The sequence below is a fragment of the Papaver somniferum genome, chromosome 10 (genome assembly GCF_003573695.1).
Source record: "Papaver somniferum cultivar HN1 chromosome 10, ASM357369v1, whole genome shotgun sequence".
In the NCBI taxonomy this organism is placed as follows: domain Eukaryota; kingdom Viridiplantae; phylum Streptophyta; class Magnoliopsida; order Ranunculales; family Papaveraceae; genus Papaver; species Papaver somniferum.
The window spans coordinates 19,765,366-19,789,200 of NC_039367.1; the positions used below are offsets into that span (position 1 = coordinate 19,765,366).

General features: G+C 36.6%; 1 protein-coding gene and 1 pseudogene across 1 annotated transcript; both read left to right on the plus strand.

Annotated features, from left to right (window-relative positions):
* Positions 1-5,819: 5,819 nt before the first annotated feature.
* Positions 5,820-7,889, plus strand: LOC113315367 (pentatricopeptide repeat-containing protein At5g66520-like). The gene has a single exon (XM_026563658.1). The coding sequence runs from the start codon at positions 5,820-5,822 to the stop codon at positions 7,887-7,889; it is 2,070 nt and encodes a 689-aa protein (XP_026419443.1).
* A 50-nt stretch (positions 7,890-7,939) lies between these two features.
* LOC113317959 lies at positions 7,940-17,039 on the plus strand (annotated as a pseudogene).
* The last annotated feature ends 6,796 nt before the right edge of the window (positions 17,040-23,835 follow it).

The following is a 23,835-nucleotide window of genomic DNA, read 5'->3' on the forward strand; positions in this document are numbered from 1 at the left end:
AAACCCTTGGCCCCACTGTGCCAAGCCATCCGCGCCATTGGCCTTGGACCCACCATGCAGGCCTTCCCTCTGCGGCTACCAAAACGAAGGTGTGCGACGATCAACAACCAACCTTCCATCCTATATGCAAATCCTAGCCGTCCAAGGTCGCCAAACAACGCATGGTAACCTTTGGCCCAAAACCCTAGTTTTGGCCACGCCAAACCGCGCCAAGGCATTCCATGCCACATGTGCCAATGGCATTCCAACCACCTTGCCACGCCATACCATGCCGACCTTCTCCACGCGGCTACCAAAACGAAGGCGTGCGACGATCAACGACCACCCTTCCATCCTGGATGCAAATCCTAGCCGTCCAAGGTCGCCAAACAACGCATGGTAACCTTTGTCCCAAAACCCTAGTTTTGGCCACGCCAAACCGCGCCAAGGCATGTCATGCCACATGTGCCAATGGCATGCCAACCACCTTTCCACGGCATATCATGCCGGCCTTTCCCATGCGGCTACCAAAACGAATGCCTGCGACGATCAATGGCCACCCTTCCATCCTAGATGCAAATCTTAGCCGTCCAAGGTCGCCAAACAATGCATGGTAACCTATGGCCCAAAACCCTAGCTTTGGCCACGCCAAACCGCGCCAAGGCATGTCATGCCAATGGCATGTCAACCACCTTGCAGCACCATACCATGTCGGCCTTCCCTATGCGGCTACCAAAACGAAGGCTTGCAACAATTAACGACCACTTTTTCATCTAAGATGCAGATCTTAGCCGTCCAAGGTTACCAGCTAACGCATGGCAACCTTTGACCCTAGTTTGGTCGCGCCTAAACAAATCCAAAACCCTAACTTTTGTTCGCGCTTAATCTGGGACATATTATAGCCATACTGATCATACTTTCATGCCACTGGCTACCAAACGAAAGGTTGCAATAATCAATGACTACCTTCCTCTTAAGATGCAAAATCTAGACCGTTGAGGGTCACCACCGAGCCGGCAAGTCTCCCAAGCTCAACTTGCCAGACGACAACAACATGCTACATGTTTTCCACGAAAACACTCGAGACATCAACACTTGTCACAAACTGGGGGATGCTCATTGGGTATTCGTTTGGCGGTTTACAGCGTGCGACGTACACTACGCTCGTTATTAGAAAGTGTCATAAGGATGAGGCGGTTAGTAAATACAGGGAGTAATGGTGTAACGCTTTCTTTTATGGAACATCAATTCAAGCATTATCGGTAACCACCTCCTCCCATTTACTCACCCGTTTTCCATTTCTTAATGAGACCAGAGTACGTTTCACTTCGACTTGTATAAATAGGCATTACCTATTTCCACCGAACAACAAGTTCTGGTCAGGAGCATACAACAATCAGAAAACGTTTGCTAGCTTTCCCATCTGTTAGCCTCCCATTTTTGATACAAGTCACAAAACAAATATTCTCCCAGAATCAACTATTCTGGTCTCAACACTCTCTTCGCTTCCCTCCCCAAAACCAACCCTTCTCCTCCACTTTGTGACCGAAGCAAGTCTGGAACGACCATTTCTTGGTTTAGACCGGACTTGTACGGATTGATCTATAGAATCTAAAGTACTCCCTTGCAGTGCATTTTTTAGGGTTTAGATTTGTTTCTCACCCACATCACACGAAATTACTGAAACCAGCAGAAACTATTTTCACCCTCAAACATGAGCATTTAGCTTTATCTGAAAAAACGGACTGCTGATGTATCTATGTGAACCAGAATTATTAATATGAATCTATTTGTATTTCTGCATGTTTTTTTATATATGTATATCTATATGTTTTCTGTATGTGTTTTGTGTTATATAATTGTGCAGGTGACTGCAGTTAAGGTCAACTTAACCGCTAGTAGCCACCCCGAGTAACATCGAACCCTGGTAAGTTCTTCATTTGTTTATGCTTATACTATTAAGTCGAAATTTATGGATACTAACTCACGGAAAAGTACTTTATTTCGAGGTATTACGATAAATGATGATATTGCTACGTGATTACGTTGTTGGTGACCTTTCTATGGTAAGTCTGTGTGATTTTCATTTACTGCTCACTGCTCAGTTCTGTTGTTATGTCGTATTTTGTTGAACTTTTCATTTAATTTTTTGTTGTTGAACATTTAAATCTGTAGCAACGAAGAAGATGAAGGATGTTGGTCACTTAAACCTAAGTGTTCTCCACTACACCTCAGGCCTGTCAAATTCAGTTGTTTTGAGAACATTTCCGAAACCCATAAATTGTGTGATTTACTTCTTGTTGAGTTCTGATAACATTTAACACATACCTCTTAACCTGAAACCAAAGTAATAAGTGTTGTTATTATTGCTAGGTTCATTTCTTAAGTTTCAGAGAACACGTCGAAGGTGTACAACAAGTCTTGGAGTGCAAAGGTAATGGTTTTTCTGATAATGGTACTGCCAGTTTATATCCATTAAACCTTTCAGAGCACCTTGTGTTAGCATCCCATAGGATGATGTGACGGTACAAATGAGGAACAATTTTCCTAGAACAAAGATATCACTTGTATAGGATGTCAAGAAGCAATCATTTCACGGAAATAATTTCTCCTTGTTTTGTCTTCTGAAACCTTGAAAACTGAAACTTTGAACTGCTGCTTATGCAGGTAGAATAATGTCAGTTGAATTTCCTTGTTTTGTCTTTTGAAACCTTAAAAACTGAAGCTTTGAACTGCTGCTTATGCAGGTAGAATAATATCAGTTGAATGATGGAGCAGGAAATGGATGAATTATGAGACATTGAAGTTGCAATGGAGCAGGTAGAATAATATCAATACAAAGGTAATGGTTTTTCTTGCAATGATACTTCCAGTTTGTATTTATTAAACCTTTCAGAGCACCTTGTGTAAACATCCCAGAGGATGATGTGAAGGTACAAATGAGGAACAGTTTTCCCAGAACAAAGATAACACTTTTATAGGATGTCAAGAAGCTAGTTTATCATTTCATGGAAATAGTTTTTCCTTGTTTTCTCTTCTGAAACCTCGTAAACTGAAAATTTGAACTGCTGCTTATGCAGGTAGAATAATCTCAGTTGAATTTCCTTGTTTTGTCTTCTGAAACCTCAAACTGAAGCTTTGAACTGCTGCATATGCAGGTAGAATAATATCATTTCAATGATTGAGCAGGAAATGGATGAATTATGAGACATTGAAGTTGCAATAGAGCATTTAGAATAATATCATTGCAAAGGTAATGGTTTTTCTTGCAATGGTACTGCCAGTTTGTATTCATTAAACCTTTAAGAGGACCTTGTGTTAACATCCCAGAGGAAGATGTGAAGGTACAAATGAGGAAAAATTTGCCTAGAAGAAAGATAGCATTTGTAGAGGATGTCAAGAAGCGAGTTTATCATTTCACGGAAACAGTTTTTCCTTGTTTTGTCTTCTGAAACCTCGTAAACTGAAACTTTGAACTGCTGCTTATGCAGGTAAAATAATATCAGTTGAATTTCCTTGTTTTGTCTTCTGAAACCTCGTAAACTAAAGCTTTGAACTGCTGCTTATGCATGTAGAATAATATCAGCTGAATGATGGAGCAGGAAATTTGTTGTCTTCAGCAAGTGAAGGTGCTAATGATGCCAAGGAACCTGACGAAGTTGGTAAAGGTATGAAGTTTATTCATAGAGCTCGGGTCAAATTTTGTATCCCTTACATGATGAGAAACTTAACAACTAGTAAAATATTAGGTTGAACTAACAAAGATTTTATATGAATGAAATCTATAAGTTTAACAGATCATGATCGTAAGTTTGGAACCATTCACTTTAACATTCATCGATGGAATATTTGTATGTTGTTTGTATGTGAATTATGAAACAATGAAGTTGAATATATGTATGTGGGCATGTTGAAATGGATGAATTAGGATTATAACATGGAAATATTGGGGGAAATCAATTTTGACTTGGTCAACGAAGACCTGACCATATTTTTTCTTCTGTTGCTAAAAAAATTAGCAACAGCTCGTGTGTGTAGCTAAATTTTGGTCAAAATCAAGTCAATGAAGACTTGACCTGGAACTAGCAACTGAATAAAAAATTCGCAACAACTGAGTTCTGTTGATAAATTTCTGAAGCTGTTGCGAAAAACTGCAACAGGGTGTTTCGCAACAGCTGGCTGCTGTTGCAACTCTGTTCAGCAACAGAAATAGACTGTTGCTAATCCCTTAATTTGGTGTAGTGTTACTTTATGAATTTATGACAAAACTATCATTACTGAAAATGGGCAAAAAAACTACGGTTAGAGAAGGTACATTTTGAGCTTGACGCCAAGGTGGTGGTGATGGATACAGTAAACAAAGAGAATGATTTGATTGATCGGATATTTTATAGCTTTATCAGAGACATTAAATTATATTTTAAAGATTTTTACTTCTTGGAAATGCTATTATGTTCTCAAAGAGAGAAATAAGATACTCCCCCGTTTCAAAATAATAGTCTTGTTTGTGTATTATTTTGAAGCGAAGCTAATATCCTCTCTAAACTAGTTGGGTGGATGTTTAATCTAGTATTTGGAGTGACTCTTCTCCTGCCGAGATCAAATCATAGCTCTATGAAGATATTGATGGTCATGTAACTTTTTAAACTCAAATAAATAAATCATCTTTTCACTTTATAATAGAATAACAATAAAATAATAGATAAAGGCAACTCCCATGGTATGGAGGGAAAATCATCTATAATCTAAATTTCGCTTTATAATAAAATAAATAAATAAAGGCAACTCCCATGATATGGTGGGAAAATCGTATGTAATTTAAAGAGTACCCACATATGAACTTGGACATTGTTGGATAGCCAGTTAGCCTGTGACTAGATGCAAGGTTTGAACGGGTGACGACTGAGGTCACGGTTACTGGGTGTGACCGTTATAACGCGTTTTGACGGGTGTCAACACATTTCGGGCAAAAAACATGTTATTTAGGAATAAAACGCGTTTTTTATACGTTATTTTAAAATAACGGGCCTTATAACGGTTAAATAGAAAATAAAAAAAATATTATGATTTGAAATTCCTGTCTAACGGTTACAACATGCGTGAAAACAGTTATAACGGGTCTAATAACGTTTTCTATATGTTATTATTTTATTCTTTTATTTTCTAAATACTAGTATTAGTTATAATTTTTTAATCTTTAATTTAAAATATAAAGAATTGTAAGAAAATATTTTTATATTCTTTTTATTAAAAAACGGTTATAACTGACCTGAAAACGGGAAAAATGGCCTAAAAAACTTACGTTAAAATGTTATTTAGGTGGAAAAAACGTAAAATTCAATTTTAGAAAAACGGTTATAACGTGTATGAAAACGGAAAAACGGTCCTAAAAAACTGCCGTTATTTCCCATTTATCGGCATTATATAGGCACGGGATTCGGGGATCCTCACGACCACGGTATATCGGTGTGACCGTTTTAACGACCACGGGTGTTTTTCAAACCTGGACTAGATGAACATCTCTATAGCAGCGACCGTTTGTTTAGATTTGAGGGCTTTTCTTTTGACTTCACAAAAATATGGATCTTAAAATCATCCATAACGGTACTTTTTGGTGAATAAAATGTGGACCGTCCCAAAGATTTAGATGACTTTTTCTTCATAGGAGATTCGGAGTTGCCCTGACTAAACGTTACATTATTATTATCACTCCCTCCAAACTCCAGACTAATACACACTTTTGGCGCCATTTTTTTTCTTTCCCTACTGGCGTTGAAATACCTGAAACCTAATAATCACAATACCTTCTCCTTCAACTTATCTTTCATAAATGTAAATCAATGGCAGAATTCAAACAAACCCATGCTCGTCTCATCGTAAATGGTTTACCTTATCCTCAACCATCTCTTCGACCAGTTATTTCTTTTTCTGCACTTCATCCTACTGGCGATATCGATGACGCGCTTCTACTCCTTCTCCGAACCCCTGTACAACCAACAATTTTTCTCTTCAATACTGTGATTCGTGGGCTTGCTCGGTCGGTTCGTTCTGATGCTGTCTCTAATTCTGTTGCACTACTTCGTAGAATGGGTGAATATGATTTATCTCCCAATAATTTTACTTATACTTTTCTTTTCCAGTGTTGTGCGAAGTTTGTTGGTTTTGATTTAGGTTTGCAGTTTCATGGTGGGGTGATTAAGAGGTGTTCTCATTTTGATGTGTGTGTCTGTAATTCAATGATTCAGTTTTATTCAGTGTGTGGTAAATTAGATGATGCCGAAAAAGTATTTGATGAATGTACTCAAAGAGATATTGTAACGTGGAACTCATTGATTAGTGGGTATTTAAGAAATGGAGATATTTTAGAAGCAGTGGGTGTTTTTGAAAAAATGCCTGAAAGAAATGAGGTTTCTTGGAATAGTTTGATGGGTGGTCTTGTTCGAGCAAGTTATTTAGATGAGGCGCGACGTCTTTTTGATGAGATGACGAAAAGGAATGTTGTTAGCTGGGCTGTGATGATATCTGGGTATTGTCAAAATGGTTATCCAAGAGAAGCTCTGGCCTTGTTTAGGGAGATGCAGTCGTTGGATTTGGAACCGAATTTTGCAGTTTTGGTGAGTGTTCTTTCTGCTTGTGCACAATTAGGAGCTTCTGATCATGGAAGTTGGGTTCATTCCTACATTAAGAAGAACAGTATAAAGATGGATTCGATACTTTCTGCAGCTTTGATTGATATGTATGCGAAATGTGGTAATATTAGTCTGGCTATGCAAGTATTTGATTCTTCAGAGGAGAAAAATATATCCACTTACACAGCTGCAATATCAGGGTTGGCATACAATGGGTATAATGAAGAATCAATTCGGATTTTTGAGAAAATGAAGAGTGCGAGAATCACACCAGATCATATTTCCTATCTAGCAGTATTATGTTCTTGTAGCCACATGGGTTCAGTTGAAAAAGGTTTTGATTACTTCAATTCAATGGTTGAGGTTCATGGCATCAAACCGGAGCTGGATCATTATACGTGCATGGTTGATCTTCTTGGTCGTGCAGGTTTGTTGGAAGAAGCTGAGAAATTCATAAATACCATGCCAGTAACTCCAGATAATGTCATATGGGGTGCCCTTCTCAGTGCATGCAGGACTCACAGCAATGCCGAAATGGGAGAAAGAGTCGGGAATTACATACTTGAGTCTGATCCAGGACATGATGGGCGTTATGTTCTCCTTTCAAACATTTATGCAGTGTCAAGTAAAGGAAACTGTGTAGAAGAAATTCAGAGAACTATGAGAAGGAGAAGAATTAAACGTGTTCCTGGGTGCAGTTCAATTGAGGTTGATGGCATTGTTTATGAATTTGTTGCCGGAGACAGGTCCCATGATAAGACAGGTAAAATTTACTCAGTGTGGGAGGAGATGGTTACAGAGATAAAGAAACTTGGATATGCACCAGAGACAAAGGGGGTTGTGTTTGATGTTGAAGAAGAGGAAAAAGAAACTGTAGTTGGTTATCACAGTGAAAAATTGGCTGTTGCATTTGGGTTTATTAGCAAAGAACCAGGCTCAGTTCTTCGCATCGTGAAGAATATTCGTATTTGTAGTGACTGCCATTCTGCAATTAAACTTGTTTCTAAGGTTTTTAAACGGAAGATTGTGGTTAGAGATCGTAGATGCTTTCATCACTTTGAAGATGGATTTTGTTCTTGTAATGATTACTGGTGCATTGATTACTTTTTCTTGAAAGGCGAAAAAAAAAATTCTTTGGAGGGAAACTTATGGAATGGGTCCAGTCAGGTCTTTGGAGGAGACCAAATCAAAATGTTGTGTAAGAGGAACCACAACCTTCATGGGAAATATGTGCTCTGCTATAGAGTCTCCCACAATGTCAATCATCGAAGTTTAACGTGAAGCAGCATGACTATCAGAAGAAGGTACATTGTATCGACAAGAAATCAAGACAGCTCGAAAAACTGTAAATCATATAACTCTAAAGGAAGTATACACTGATTATGGGAAGGCCAGAAACCTTGCTTAAGAAGAAGTCGAGAAACGTAAGCTCACACTAGAAAAGTTCGTTCAACTTATTCATGATTTAAGTGACTTGCCTTACTTTAAGTGACTTGCCTTACAAAGTAATCTCTTACATGTGTTGATAACTTGCGATTTTTCTCAACAAATCTTTCAGGCTCTCTATTGAGGCAGATATGGTTGAGTTGCTCCTCTCTTTGCCATGATTTGGAATCATAAGAGATGTTCCCTATTAATTGTAAGTAGTTATCTGCCCTCTGTTTCAGATAGACTTACTTTGTTGATTACACACCACACACGACATTTCATAAAGAAGACCACGAACCACTATCACTAGTTTCAGGCCAGAGCCCAAAACCTAAAGCTCCCAGTTACTAATTTAATTTTCACCCCACACTAGTTTAATTTTTCTTTAATAAATTCGAATAAAGACAATTTTATCTAGTCAAGTTTCATGAATGAATATAAGAAGATCAGAGTGGTTGTGGTTGGTTTAAGCTCATAAATATCATGTGTACATTTTGATACCTTCTGACTTTTTAATGTAAGGTTTGCCAAATAAAAAGCCAAGCTAGTGACCTTCTATGGGTCTGTATGAGTCTGTCTTTAACTAGAAATAGCTTTTTCTTACTTGCAAATCTGCTTCTTCTTTTAAAAATGGAGGAGCTTTCCCTTAAAAGAAAGTGGTAATTAAAAATAAGTAATGTAATGCATAAAATGCATTTGATTTCAATTTTTCAATGACTCATCCAATTTATGAGCCCTAACCGATGATTTTTCTAGATAGGTTCTTAAGCCCCTCACTGGGTCCAGGAAAAATGCTCCAAATCAAGATTAAATTAAATATACCTGAATTAGACTTTTTAACAAGTGCACTTATTTAGTTTGACTGAAAAAAATAAGTAATTTAACATGAAGCAGCATGACTATCAGAAGGTACATCATATTGACAAGAAATCAAGTTAGCCCGAAAAATGTAAAGCATAATTCTTAAGGAAAAATACAAGGATGTATACACTGATTATGTGAAGGCTTGAAACCTTCTGCTTAAGAGGAAGTCGAGAAACGTAAGCTCACACTAGAAAAGTTCATTCTACTACATCCAAGTGGATTTCCTTACGAAGTAATCCCTTACATTTGTTGGTACCTTGTGATTTTTTTGAACAAATCTTTCAGGCTCTCTATTGAGGCAGAGATGGTTGAGTTGCTCCTCGCCCTGCCATGATCTGGAATTATAAGAGATGTTCCCCATTAATTGTAAGTGGTGATCTGCCCTCTGTTTCAGCTAGATTTACTTTGTTTAATTTCTATGTTACAAAGGCTTTCTGGACCTTAGTTAATGCAAAGTGTGCAAGCATTTCAAACATAAACACCCCATATCCCTGGTTAGAAAGAGAAAAATAAACAACACGAATAAGCTAGTGGGAATATCTACAAAGAGGGCTAGTAACACGTTTATAATCGAACCACTCGTTTACCTGAATCACCTCCTCATGCATCATCTTTGTAGTTGCACAAACCACACACGACATTCTATAAAAAAAGACCAACAACCACTATCACTAGTTTTAGAACCTACACAAAACAGACTAATATCACACTTTGTTTCAAACCAAGTGATGAATTACTGATTACTAATTATATTTTTTTAGAAGTTTCATAATTTCTTTAATAAATTCAGTTTCATCATGAATATAAGAAAGATCATCAGAGTGGTGGTGGTTGGTTTAAGCTCATAAATATTACTATGTACATTTGGAAACCTCCAACTAGTGACTCTTTTTTAATAATGTAAGGTTTGCTATAAAGAGTGTAAAGTTTGCTAAATCAATAAAAAGCTAGCTAGTGACTTTTTATGGGTCTTTAACTAGGTGAACCAGAAATGGCTATTTCTTATCTCCTAAGCTGCTGCTTCTTTAACAAAAAGTGGATGTCCTTTTCCTTGAAGAAAGTGCAACCCAATACACAAATATATAAGGTTCTGACTGTTTTTCTTGTGTAAAACTAATTTGGGTCTGGGTGGTGGTATATATTCTTAACGCATTAAGATTGTAGCTGGATTTTACAGTCTGATTTGTTTGTCGAAATGCCCTCATGAAATGGTTAAAGTAAATATCCTCGCCCCAGTTAAAAATTTAATCGAGTTTAATTTATCCGGCCTGTTTTGTTCTTATTTATTTTATTTTATTCTTTGTTTTTGATTAGAATTTTTACTGAAGACTCAGAGTTCAGACGTCCAAATAGAATCAATAGCAGCATAAATAATTTTTTTTTTAAAAGGTTAAATAAGATAAAAGAATAAGTTACATTTTATCTTACAAAGACAAATAAATAAATAAATAAATAAGAAAATAAATAAATAAATAAGGTAAATTGACAATAAAAACTAAATACACTTGGGTCTGTTTGGCACGCTTAAATCGGAGGTAGTTGGAGGGTGTAGTGCAGTCAAAGGGAATAGTCAAGGGATGCATTCAAATGTATGGTGTTGGCATGGATCCAACTACACGACATAGCAACGTAGTTCCTACTACCTCCAAAGGGCTACTTTGAATAACCTCTTCTTGAGGTGTGCATTGAAAGCGGCCCTCTATTACCTCCTCCAACTACACCGTTGACAAATGTTGACCGTTTATTTTATTTGCAGAATCAGATATATTTTCATTATATTCTTTTTTAAACTTTATTTGTTGACTATTAACTATTTAGTTTTAATTTTTTTTGATAACTTTTTTTTTATTATTATTTTATTTACTAATTTATTATAATAAAAAAAATTTTATTATAATTTTTCTTTTTTATATTAGTTCAACTTTAATTATTTATTTTTTTGGTTTCTTTTTTTTTTAATTATTATAATTATTTTGTTTTCTTTTTATATTATTTTTCAATTTCATTATTTTAATATTATTATATTTTCTTTATTTAATGTTCAGTTTTAATTAATTAATTGATTTAATTGTTTTTTTATTTTAAAATTTTTTCCTTTAGTATTGTATTATTTTGTATTTTTAATTTTCATTATTATTTTATTTAAATTTTAGCAAATGTTTTATTTTATTTTATTTTTAAAATTGTTAATTTCTTTATTTAATTTTAATTTCTTTTAATTTTAATTTTCTTATTTAATTTTGTATTGTTATTGTTTTTAAAAAAATTATTTTTATAACTTTAGTTGTTATTAAAAGATAATTTATTTTTTAATATTGTTTATATTTATAATTTTTATTTCTATTATAATTAGATTTTAAAGTTAAAAATGCATTGTTGTATTACATTCATCTTATTTTCGTGTCAAACACCAAACATTAAACTACATGTAGTTGCATTGTCATGCATTGTTACATGACATGCAACAATGCATGTCAATTACATGCAACTACATGTAATTGGCAATTACATGCATTGTTAATAGTGGCTTGCCAAACGGACCCCTTGATGTTCTTACAAGCAAAGAAAATGAACGACTTGATAAAAGCAGCTAAAAGCCGAAAGGAAAGAAAAAAGAAAAATAAATAAAATAAAATATTAAAATTTGAAAATTCATAAAACCCACCGATCACATTTAAGGTTGCTGCTTCAAAAAAGAAAAATTTAAGGTTGCTTCAAGGAAATTTCATTTGGACACGTGTCCGTACGTCGAATGAAATTCCAAGCTAAAATATAAAACTCAAATTGGAATCCGTTTTTTCCCGCTTCGGGAAAATTTCATCTTTCTTCGTATGTCTCCCTCTTCTAAATATGGCACCGCAACGTTCTCTTTAAAGCACCCTTTTTCTTCTTCAGTCTGCTAGATCCCAGAACCTTGTTTCTTTCTCCTCATCATCTTCTGTTTGCGTTGTTATTTAGTTCTGTAATAAACGGAGAAGAAAGATAAACAGAGAGTAACTTAGACCAGAGAAGGGGTTTACAAACAGAGAGATAGAGAGGAAGAAGGGTACCCATAGAGAGATGGGAGACAAGGATGAAGAAGTCCTTGAGGCTCTATTGAAAGAAGCTGCAGATTTGGTACGGATCATGGATCTCTACTTGAAATGTTCTTCAATCTCTCACTGTTTTTTGTTTCTGAGGTATTTTAGTATGTGTTGTCGTTTGTTGTTATGGGTTTTTCTTTTAAAAGGTTCTTCTCTGATTTTTCTTTTGTAAATGCAGGAGAATATACCCATTGAAGAAGTATTTGGAAATCTAAGGTGTACTAGAGAAGGATTAGTGTCTGAAGAGGCTCAAGAAAGAGTAACCATTTTTGGTTACAACAAACTTGAAGAAAAAAGGTTAGTTTTCTTTTCTTTTTCAGATTTTTCTGAGCAAAAGATGTTCATTTTGAATACCCACACTTTTTTGGTTCGATATTTCAGGAGAGCAAGTTCTTGAAGTTCTTGGGGTTTATGTGGAATCCATTATCATGGGTAATGGAGATTGCTGCAATAGTTGCTATAGCTGTTGCAATTGGAGGAGTAAGTAGTACTACTGTTCGATCAGCCTTTCATTTAGTTTTTTTTTTTTTAATTAAAGTAATCTTTGGATAGTTTTTTAGTGAAGTGTTTGCTGTTTGATTTTGCAGGGAAAACCTCCAGATTGGCAGGACTTTGTTGGAATCATTATTCTTCTTGTCATTAACTCGACAATCAGCTTTGTCGAGGAGAATAGTGCAGGAAATGCCGCTGCTGCTCTCATGGCTCAGCTAGCACCGAAAGCTAAGATATCATATTGGAGTATATAGCCCATTTGCTAACTTGTTTAAGTTGTTTTTGTTTTTGAAATTTTTTATTTTTTGTTGGATCATCTTTTTGATGATTTAATTTCGAGTCAAATGAGAAGGATTTGAGTTGCTGAAATGAAACATATGTAGGTTCTCCGGGATGGAAAGTGGAATGAAGAGGACGCATCTATTCTTGTTCCTGGTGATGTAATTAGTATTAAGCTTGGGGATATAGTTCCTGCAGATGCACGTCTACTTGACGGAGATCCATTGAAAATTGACCAGGTGGGTTTACTGAGATTTTATTTTCTGAATTGATGGAATGCAACATGATTGATGTGTTTATGAAGTGACTGCTTGGGCATTGCAGTCTGCACTTACTGGGGAGTCCTTACCTGTTACAAAAGGGCCAGGTGATGGTGTTTATTCTGGTTCTACCTGCAAGCAAGGGAGCAATTGTGATTGCAACTGGTGTTCATACTTTCTTCGGAAAGGCTGCTCATCTTGTAGATTCTACAAACCAAATTGGTCACTTCCAAAAGGTGAGTGAATTGTTGTACAGAAATTTTTGGATATTCTTTCAACTCCTTACATTTTTTTTACTTCGACTGATGATATTGAGCTGATACGTCCTTTTCTTGTTTAATTCTCAGGTCTTGACGACAATCGGAAACTTCTGTATCTGCTCAATTATTGTTGGGATGATAATAGAGGTTATCATCATGTACCTAGTATAAAATAGGGATTATCGTCCAGGAATTGACAATCTTCTGGTTCTTCTAATTGGAGGAATTCCAATCGCCATGCCAACAGTGCTCTCGGTGACAATGGCCATTGGTTCCCATCGTTTAGCTGAGCAGGTTCGCAACACACCCCGAAATTGACTTCTGCAATTTCTCTTGGATGTAACCAGGCAACACAGTGGTTCAATGCATAAACTTTACCCACTCGTGCGCCAGCCTTACCCAGAACTTGTCTCGAAACAACTATATAGGACATTCACTCTCTAAGTGAATGCCTAACTCTGTCTAACTAGAGACTCACTCTCCAGGTGAATTTTGTTCTGCAGGGAGCTATTACAAAGAGAATGACAGCAATAGAGGAAATGGCTGGCATGGACGTGCTCTGCAGTGACAAGACTGGAACTCTGACGTTGAACAAGCTCAGTGTTGATAAGAATCTTGTTGAGGTCATATATCTATAGGTTTTGTGGTGAAACGTATTTCTACTTGAGGAAGGCAGTGGGTTCTTCATCTGACTACTTGTGCTTTATCATATATATCCAGGTTTTCACTAAAGGAGTAACTCAAGATACTGTTATTCTGATGGCTGCTCGAGCATCTCGGACTGAAAATCAAGATGCTATAGACACAGCTATTGTTGGGATGCTGGCTGACCCAAAGGAGGTGTGTTTGCTAATGTTGGACTTTGCTGTGTTTCTTCATAAACTTGACCAAATAGTTTCTCTTTGAGTATTTGTTTATTAGTGTTTCTGATTTGATCTAATTCACTAAAAGGCGCGTGCTGGCATTCAAGAAGTGCACTTTCTCCCATTTAACCCCGTTGACAAACGAACAGCGCTTACATACATTGACAATGAAGGTAAAATGCATCGGGTCTGCAAAGGTGCACCAGAGCAGGTACCACTTTTTGTGTTTTTTGGTTATTTGCACATTCTTAACGGCTTTTGTTGTTAATGTGGCCAATATTTTTGATGATCAGATTTTGAATCTTGCAAACAATAAACCGGACATAGAGCGTAGAGTCCATGCAGCGATTGATAGATTTGCAGAACGAGGCTTAAGGTCACTCGGAGTAGCATACCAAGAAGTCCCAGAAGGTAGGAAAGAGAGCATGGGTTCTCCATGGAAGTTTGTCGGCCTCTTGCCACTCTTTGATCCACCTAGACACGACAGCGCTGAGACCATTAAGCGGGCTCTAGAACTTGGGGTTAGTGTCAAAATGATCACAGGTGGGTTTCTGTTTTGCCCAAGTATTTTCTGTTTCCATCCCTTCTCGCAGAGATTCAGTTTCTCTTTCAATTATTATTAGGTGATCAACTGGCCATTGGGAAAGAAACTGGCCGCCGTCTGGGAATGGGGACCAACATGTACCCCTCATCTGCATTGCTAGGTCAGAGCGAGGATGAATCTGTTGCAGCTTTACCGGTTGATGAACTGATAGAGAAAGCAGATGGTTTTGCTGGTGTTTTTCCAGGTACTGTTGTCATTACAGCTATTTAATTGGGTGTATATTTCTTGTTCCTTTTTGGTGTTCATTTTGATTGGATTTCTTGTGTTTGATTCAGAACATAAGTATGAGATCGTAAAACACCTGCAAGCTAGGAAGCACATATGTGGAATGACTGGTGATGGAGTGAACGATGCTCCTGCTCTTAAAAAGGCTGACATTGGTATTGCTGTAGCGGATTCGACTGATGCAGCTCGTAGTGCTTCTGACATTGTACTAACTGAGCCTGGTCTTAGTGTTATTATTAGTGCCGTGTTGACAAGTCGAGCTATTTTCCAAAGAATGAAAAACTACACGGTAATATCTGGTTCTTAATATTAGGTGACGCAGGTGAAATCACTTCTATATAGCCAAATAGCAGCTCAACTAGTGTTAAGTTTGTAAACTTTCATTGTTTTGTGTTTCTACAGATTTACGCTGTTTCTATCACCATTCGTGTCGTGGTAAGTAACTAGTTATCTCTGTGCAGAACATTTCTTTTAGTTTGAGGGGCTGTAGTTAATATCAGTAAGTTAAGAGGTTCTAATCACCTCACACTTGATTTTATTGTGATAGCTTGGTTTCATGCTACTAGCTCTCATTTGGCAGTTCGACTTTCCTCCTTTCATGGTGCTGATTATTGCAATACTTAATGATGGTTCGTGTTCACTTCTCCAAGATTGCATATTTTCATTTGGTTGAGCCAGGCTAGATACATGTTTTCTTTTCTAACTTATCAGTATATCAGGTACCATAATGACGATATCAAAAGATAGAGTAAAACCTTCTCCTCTACCGGACAGCTGGAAGCTGGCTGAGATCTTTGCCACTGGAGTAATTCTCGGTACTTACATGGCGATAATGACAGTTATCTTCTTCTGGGCAGCATATAAAACTGATTTCTTTCCAGTAAGTAGAATCTGAAATCGCTAACATTTTTGAAAGTATTATATATTCAAACTTGCTTATATTATCGAGCATAGCAACGAAATTGTTAGCTAAGTGAATATAAGTTATTTAATGTGATTTTTTACCTTTTACTCAAAATTGTTAGCTTTGAACAATTGCTTCTGCATTCTTAACTGTAGCATACATTTGGGGTTCACAGCCTTAAGCAAACAGAAAGAGATGACATCAAGATGCTTGCCTCAGCGTATACCTGCAAGTTAGCACTATTAGCCAGGCCCTTATCTTTGTGACGCGGTCATGTAGTTGGTCTTTTGTCGAGCGTCCTGGGATTTTGCTTGTGGCAGCTTTCTTGGTTGCTCAGCTGGTGAAGATTCTTCCTTTCTTATATTGAAATTTAAATGAATGAAGGAAAACAGGGGAAAAAAGAATGAAATTCTCGTTCAAGTCTTTATGTTTTCATGATTTTGCAGATTGCTACGGTAATTGCAGTACATGCAAACTGGGCTTTCGCTGCGATAGAAGGCATCGGATGGGGCTGGGCTGGTGTGATTTGGCTGTATAACATCGTCTTCTACTTCCCTCTTGATATTCTGAAGTTCATGATCCGTTACGCTATCAGCGGGAGGGCCTGGGATCTTGTTATTGAGAAAAAGGTATGAATTCAATTGGTTTTGCAGTTTCTTGCTGATCCGTTCTATTATATCTGATGTAATTGGTTCTTTCTGTGGTTGATGGATTTCTCCCTTTTCGCAGGTTGCATTCACGAGGCAGAAGGATTTTGGCAAAGAAGCACGAGAGCTCCAATGGGCTACTGCACAGAGGACACTTCACGGCCTTCACCCACCTAATACCAAAATGTTCCATGGTTATGGTGATATGGCTGAAGAAGCCAAAAGAAGAGCTCAAATCACAAGGTATGTTGTCCATAATGACAAAAAACAAGATATTATCATGGAAAGAAATGGCAGTTATTAATGATGTGTGTTAATGCAGCTTAAGAGAACTCCATACATTGAAGGGTCACGTAGAATCAGTGGTAAGGAGGAAGGGACTCGACATCAACACAATTCAACAGGCATATACAGTCTAAGCTCTTCCACAACTGTTGTACTAAAACATCGTAAAATTATACTTTTGTTGTAATACACACATTTAAACCCTCTATATAGTGTTGTTATCTTTTAGCTTGTTAATACTATATTTTGTGAGTGCTCTATACTATACATATCGGACCAGCGAACCATATACCCACAACCTGATTAACTAGAAACTTTGAAGAGCTGGTAGATGTCAATCTACACGTCCATGATATCTAAGAAGAGGAAAAATCATGACAAGTTGTGCCGGGCAGGAAGACCAGGGTCTCCGAAAAGAGGTTAAATCTATTTGTCGAGTACAATGCTTAAAGTTATAGGTGGAAAAGCCTCTTTATGTTTTCCTTCAATAGATGGTCTCCTCTTTCTTTTAAACTTCTCACACCATTTCACTTGCATTCATTTTCTCATACATTTGAACTTTTCTTTTTTTTTTTTTCTTTTTTTGAAAGAAAACCAAAGGATTTTCACAAAGCACAAAGCAAACTAAGTTAAGCATTATAGGACATTTTTTTCAACTTCTAACCTAGACATGACACACACTGGGAGTTCAGAACTCCATTTCCTAGCATAATTATTGTTCCTAGCAAACTTCGTAAGTAAGTTTGCTGCTTGATTACATTTCCTACTCTTAAAACACACCTGAACATTACCTAAACACTTGACTAAGTGCTGACATTCTCTAATAATATTACTGTCTTCCCATCTAGTGATGATATTATGACCATTGATGCTTTCCATAACTTCTTTGTTGTCACCCTCCACAATGACATTCTGAAGATGCAACTGGAGAATCCACTGAAGAGCTTTTAGCACTGTCATTGCTTCAGCTTGAGCAATATCTCTAGCTCTTTCTACCAAAGTCCAGGCCTCCACCAGCCTCCCTGTAAAATCCCTTATGATTAGAGCAATATCAGCATGAAAATTATTAGGTAAAACAGAAGCATCAATGTTAATTTTCAGTTTTCCTATGGGGGGAGGATTCCAGTGCCTATTGACATTATTATTGATCCCATTACTCCATGTTACATTGTTAGCTACCTGAACCTGGTGACCACTAAAGATTGTGTGAATCTTATTTTCATTGCAGAAAGTGATGATTATGTGTTTCAGACTTGAGCCAGTGCTTCTGTTGTTGTTAAATATCAGCTCACATCTAGACTTCCATATGAACCACATGGTGATCACAATCAGATTTATCATGGCTTTCTTGTTGAATGAGATGTTGTTTCCTGGATTGCACCAACTTCTTATCCAAAGCTTGATATCTGTAATCGTGCTTAGATCTTGGTGAACATCAGAAGATATAACATTCCACACACTTCTTGCATAGCTGCAATGAATTAGGAGATGAGTTATAGTTTCTGCCTCATTATTGCATCTCAGACATTGCACTTCCATATTTTGATTATGCCTTGCACATCTTTCATTGACAGGGAGAATATCATGAACTACTTTCCACAAGAACAATTGACATTTATGAGGGATCTGAAGGTGCCATATGCTGAGTCAGAATTTAGCTTCTTCTTCTTTGGTAGCTAGATTAGGATTCTTTTGACAGAGGATGTCCTTATAAGTAGAATTAACTGTGACATGACCACTTCTTGTAAGAGACCAAAAAATCTTATCTTCATGCTGAGTGGATGGTCTGATATTTAGGATTTTTTTTATCTGGTCTTGAGTGAAGTACGTTTGAAGCTTGTTTAGATCCCAGCTTTGAGTGTGATTATCCAATAGCTCCACAAATTTCATGTAATATCGAAACTCTTCATAAGTTGAGAAATTTTGTTGTATTTGTCGTGCAGTGTATCCCTCAATCCAGTTATCTCTAAACACATACACAGACTTCCCATTTCCAATATGCCATATATGAAATTTATTTACCCAACTGATTCCAGTACAGATGCTTCTCCAAATAGCATTACCATTACTTTAAATATCATCTTGAAGAACGTTTTCCTTAGAAAAGTGTTTAGCTTTCAGAATTTCCTCCCATTTTCCTTCCCTTTCTTGGACTAACCTCCAAGCCAATTTTGTAATCATAGCCTCATTGAATATTTTTAGATTTTTGAATCCTAGTCCTCCCCATCTTTTTGGAATGCTGACACTTCCCCAAGATCCGAAATAGCCTCCTTCGCCATGTTTCTTGTTCCACCAATATCTTCTTTGAATGGCTTCAAGTTTGTTTATGATTTGTTGAGGAAGTAAGAAACAACTCATTTGGAATTGAGCCATATAGTTGGTGACTGACTCTATTTGAGTACTCTTTCCATCTTGATTAGTCATCCCTGCTTGTCATTGTAACAGTCTGTGTTGCATTTTATCTTGGATGTGGCTGAAGCATTTGGTTCCCTGTCTTCTAATGAAAAGATTGATACCCAGATATTTCTCCTCCAATGGCATCATTTTCATGTCTAGAATGTCATATATTTGGTTTCTTCTTTCATCACATAATTTTTTATTAAAGTGTAAGCTTGACTTGTTTAGATTCACCATCTGACCTGAGACCTTGCAGAATTTGTTGATTATGTTCCTTAGATTGTTGATGGAGTTAACATTGGCTGAGGAGAACAATATGCAATCATCTGCAAAGAACAGATGAGAAATTGGGGGACCCTTTATAGTAGGGAATATGGGAGTTATGTTTTTTTTGATCACTGAAGCATTTAACATTCTACTGAAACCATCCATGCATATTATGAAAAAATATGGGGATAGACTATCACCTTGTCGTAGTCCTCTTGTTGGATGGATTGTTTCTATTGGAGAACCATTTAGCAGAACAAAGATAGTTGTTGTAGTAATGCATTGATTGACCAGATTGCACCATTGTTCTGAGAATCCCAAATTCTTCATAATGTTGATGATTAATTTCCATTCCATTATGTCAAAAGCTTTTGACATGTCCAACTTGATCGCCACTGCTCCCTTACTAGATTTTGTTGTCTTCATGTATTGTATGACTTCATGAGCAATAACTGTATTATCTATTATGTTTCTTCCTGGGACATAGACAGTCTGCCATGGGGATATTAATTTATGTGAGAGGGGTTTCAGTATGTTTGTCATGATTTTTGAGATGATTTTATAAGAAATGTTGCACAAACTGATGGGTCTGATTCAGACTTTGAATGCAATTATTTTTTGGGATGAGAGTTTGAAATGTATGGTTGAGTTCCTTCAGAATTTTACCCTTTCTGAAGAATTCTTGCACTATTTTGACAACATCTGTACCCACAATTTCCCAATTTTGTTGATAAAAGTCAGCTTGGAAGCCATCTGGACCTGGAGCTGATCAAAATCTTATTTGCTTCACATTCTTCTTGATTTCCTGCTTTGTTGGGATAACTATTAACTCAAGATTTCCAGAATCTGTGATGCAAGGATTAATTAGGTTCATAACTTCATCATCTTCCTATGGGTTACTAGAAGTAGCAATTCTTGGAAGTGTGTTTTAAGTATTTCAGCTATCTCTTCTCTTGTATCTTTCCATTATCCATTCTTGTTTTTCACGGAATGTATTTGATTGCATCTTCTTCTGTAATTGACCTGAGCATGGAACACCTTAGAGTTTCTATCATGGTATTTGATTACACTTTCTCTAGACTGTTGATATGCAATTCTGTTTTTGGTGTCATACAAATTCTTTAGCTGATGTTGTAGCCTTTGGTGCTCTTGAATGTCTATCTGTTGTTGATTGATGCATTGCTGGATTGAGTCTTGGGTTTCTTTAATTCTTCTATTTGTGTATCCATACTCCTTAACTCTCCATTCCTTCAGCCCCTTCTTTGTAGCTCTGAGATTATTAGTGAACTTGAAAGCTTCAGTTCCTTGTTTATTGCATCTCCAGTGTTTTCTTATTTCCTCTTTGCAAGATTTCTTCATCAACCAATGTTCATATAATCTGTAAGGTTTAGACAGGTGGTCGAGTGAATGAAGGAAAGATGAGGAAATTTCCTTTTACAATTTTTTTCTCATAGAAAATTCTGACTCTCACAGTGGTTTCCTTTTACGGAAATACCCATTAATAGAACGACTGTTTAAGTTTTTTTTTTCTTTTAAAAACCACTGGATCTCACAGAGCATATAATTACCCTGGCCGGAGGAAGTCGCTTTTTTAAAGCCCAGGAAGTGGTTAAAATCCCATTTTCCACTAGTGTCTCATTTTGTGGGTCTGTGGTTAAAAGAATGGGAGCATGGTCTGAGCCAGAAGGGACAAGGTTTTTGAGAATAACATTGGGAAATAAAGCCATCCAAGAAGAGAGACACAAGGCTCTATCTAATCTAGTTCTAACTTGATTGAGTTGTGTTCTGTGGTTTGACCGTGTGAAAGGACAACCTGTGAATGGGATGTCAATGAGACCTAAGGAAGCAACATCATTGACAATAATTGGGCTTGATTGGGTAGGTTTGATAGAATAACTCTGTCTTTCATAACTGTATAGAGTAGAGTTAAAATATCCCATTATGACCCATGTAATGTCCATATTTCTTCCCATTTCATGGATAAGGCTCCATTATGCCTGTCTATCATTATCATAAGAGGAGTTATACAAACAAGTTAGGAACCATTCTGTGTTAGTACCTCCATTTTTTATGATCACATTAATCATATAATTAGAGGAATGAATAAACTCTAGTTCAACACCATCTTTCCATAGAAGAACTAAACCACCTACTCTTACTCTATCCTCATTACACCAAATGTTGGGATACTTCATTTGCTTCAGAAGATATGTAGCTTTTGCAACATTGGATTTTGTTTCAGACAGAAAAATAATTTCAGGGTTATAATTGAAAATACAATTCTTAAGATGGTCTCTAGTTAGTTTATTTCCCAGGACTTGCACATCCCAAGCTAGGATTTTCATGTTGTGAATGCACTTAAAATGACAATCAATAAACTGAAAGAAAAGAAGAATAAAGTTTTGAAAATAAGGATTTTGAGTGATTACCGTAGAATTTCCTTGACCTGCATCAGAGCCTTGATTGTTAATAATGTATTTGTCCCAGTCTCCAGTTCCTTGCATATTTATTTGCTGATTATTCTCTCATTGAATCTGACTTGGTTCTCATTTCTCAGTAACTTCCTCCATTTGATTAGAGCTTACTCTGGAGCTGTCATTCTCTCTTGTTCTTTTGAACCTTCTAATATTTCCACTCCTACTACTCTGACCTCTTTCATAGTTGATGTTTCCACTGTAGTTCTCTCTTTTTAAAAATACTCAGTATAGACAGAGTTACAATACTGTCCATCTTCAGGTCTAAAAAATAAGACCATATTAGACTTTCTATTATTATTCTTCTTTGGAGAGATTATGGTGGGAACATCATCAATGTTCCAGTACTCATTACTTGTCATGTTGCAAGGGATCTTGTCAAGGAACCTGAACAGCTTCCGAGATAAGTCTTTAACATCTTTAGCCTTGTTTTTGTAGTCATCCACATCATGATCAATAATGAAGAAAGATGGGAACGATTGGTGAGGTTGCTTCTGAAAATAAAAAGGAATCTATTGAGTGCAGTTTGCAGCATTCTGAGCTAGAACTCCTCTTATGAGTGACCTTGAGATATCAATTTCAGTTAGAGCTCCAACATCATTTGATTCCACATATTTAGCTTCCTCAGGATCCAATTCCTTAACATCACCCAAAATACTCTCAATTTCATTAACCACCGGAACATTAAGAAATTCCTGAGGCAAATCTTTGAATGCGACCCAAAATTGCTACTTGTCAAAGGGAATATCTCGGCAATTTTGAGTTGGATTCCACGGCTTGAGATTCCAAAGAAAACCATACAAGCACCACGGGGCTTCAGTTAGAACCCATCTCCAGCCATCTTTCGATGCAAAAGTGACAGTAAACAGGTTTTTGCTCTTCTTTCTTAGCTCAAAACTGCCTACTTTATATCCCCAGATCAGTCTAGCTTGTTTTTCAGCAAAACCTCTGTTGATGTTGGTGGGAGAGATAACTTTTCCAATCACACTGCTTCTATTTCTTTGAAGAAAAAAGCTTGGATTAATTTGAGCGACATTGACAACTTGTTTGATGTCATCAGAAGACTCAATTGAAGCTGAGTCCGATTGATCAGTAAGGTTATTGATATCTTCAGAGGCCATTGCAATGATTGAGTAAAGCTGATTTTGAAAGTACAGAGAGATGATGATGCAGTTGGCTAACGGAATTACTAGATTTATAGAGGTTTTTAGAAATCTTATCTTTCTACGTGTTCTATTCCACTTGAGACGTGTTCGAAATGTCATAGTGGCAATGAAAAATATCAAGCAACAAGAGAGGAACTCTGTGAACTAGTTTACTCCTTCATTTAATCTAGATAACAGAGATTTCGAAGTTTCCATGCAACCGAGAAAACTCTCTTTAACTGGGACAAACGTTTGATACATCAACATCAAGGTGTTAAACAAGACAAGAAAATCCAAGTGGTATCATCACCTATAATCCATAAAAGAAAAGAAAGGATCTACGGGTGAGACAGTGAAAACTTTAAGAAGAAACGAACAAAACAGAGGGAATCTAAAATTTAAATTGAGAAAAAACTTTTCTGTGTCAAAGAACCCTTTCAAACATTGACATGATATCAAATAAAGCTCCTAACGGTAATTTGATTCTTCAAACTTGGACATGCAGAAGTAGATGAATCACATTAATGGTGTAAATTTACTGAGTTGGTCTCCGAGTTGCAGAGCTTAACTCGGACCGACTTTTCTCAACTATATTTTCTTACCAAGTTTCCATCCATCTAAACTTAGACCATCTAAATCTTAATACATTCTGTCTCTCTAAATGTAATTACTTCTCTTTGATATATTTTGATTTCTTTCACTTTACTCTGTGACAGTGGCCTTTTATTCTCTTTGTTTCCAAGAATCCAA

Coding starts and splice junctions, on each gene's coding strand:
- LOC113315367 (XM_026563658.1), top strand. CDS start 5,820: ATGGCAGAATTCAAACAAACCCATGCTCGTCTCATCGTAAATGGTTTA.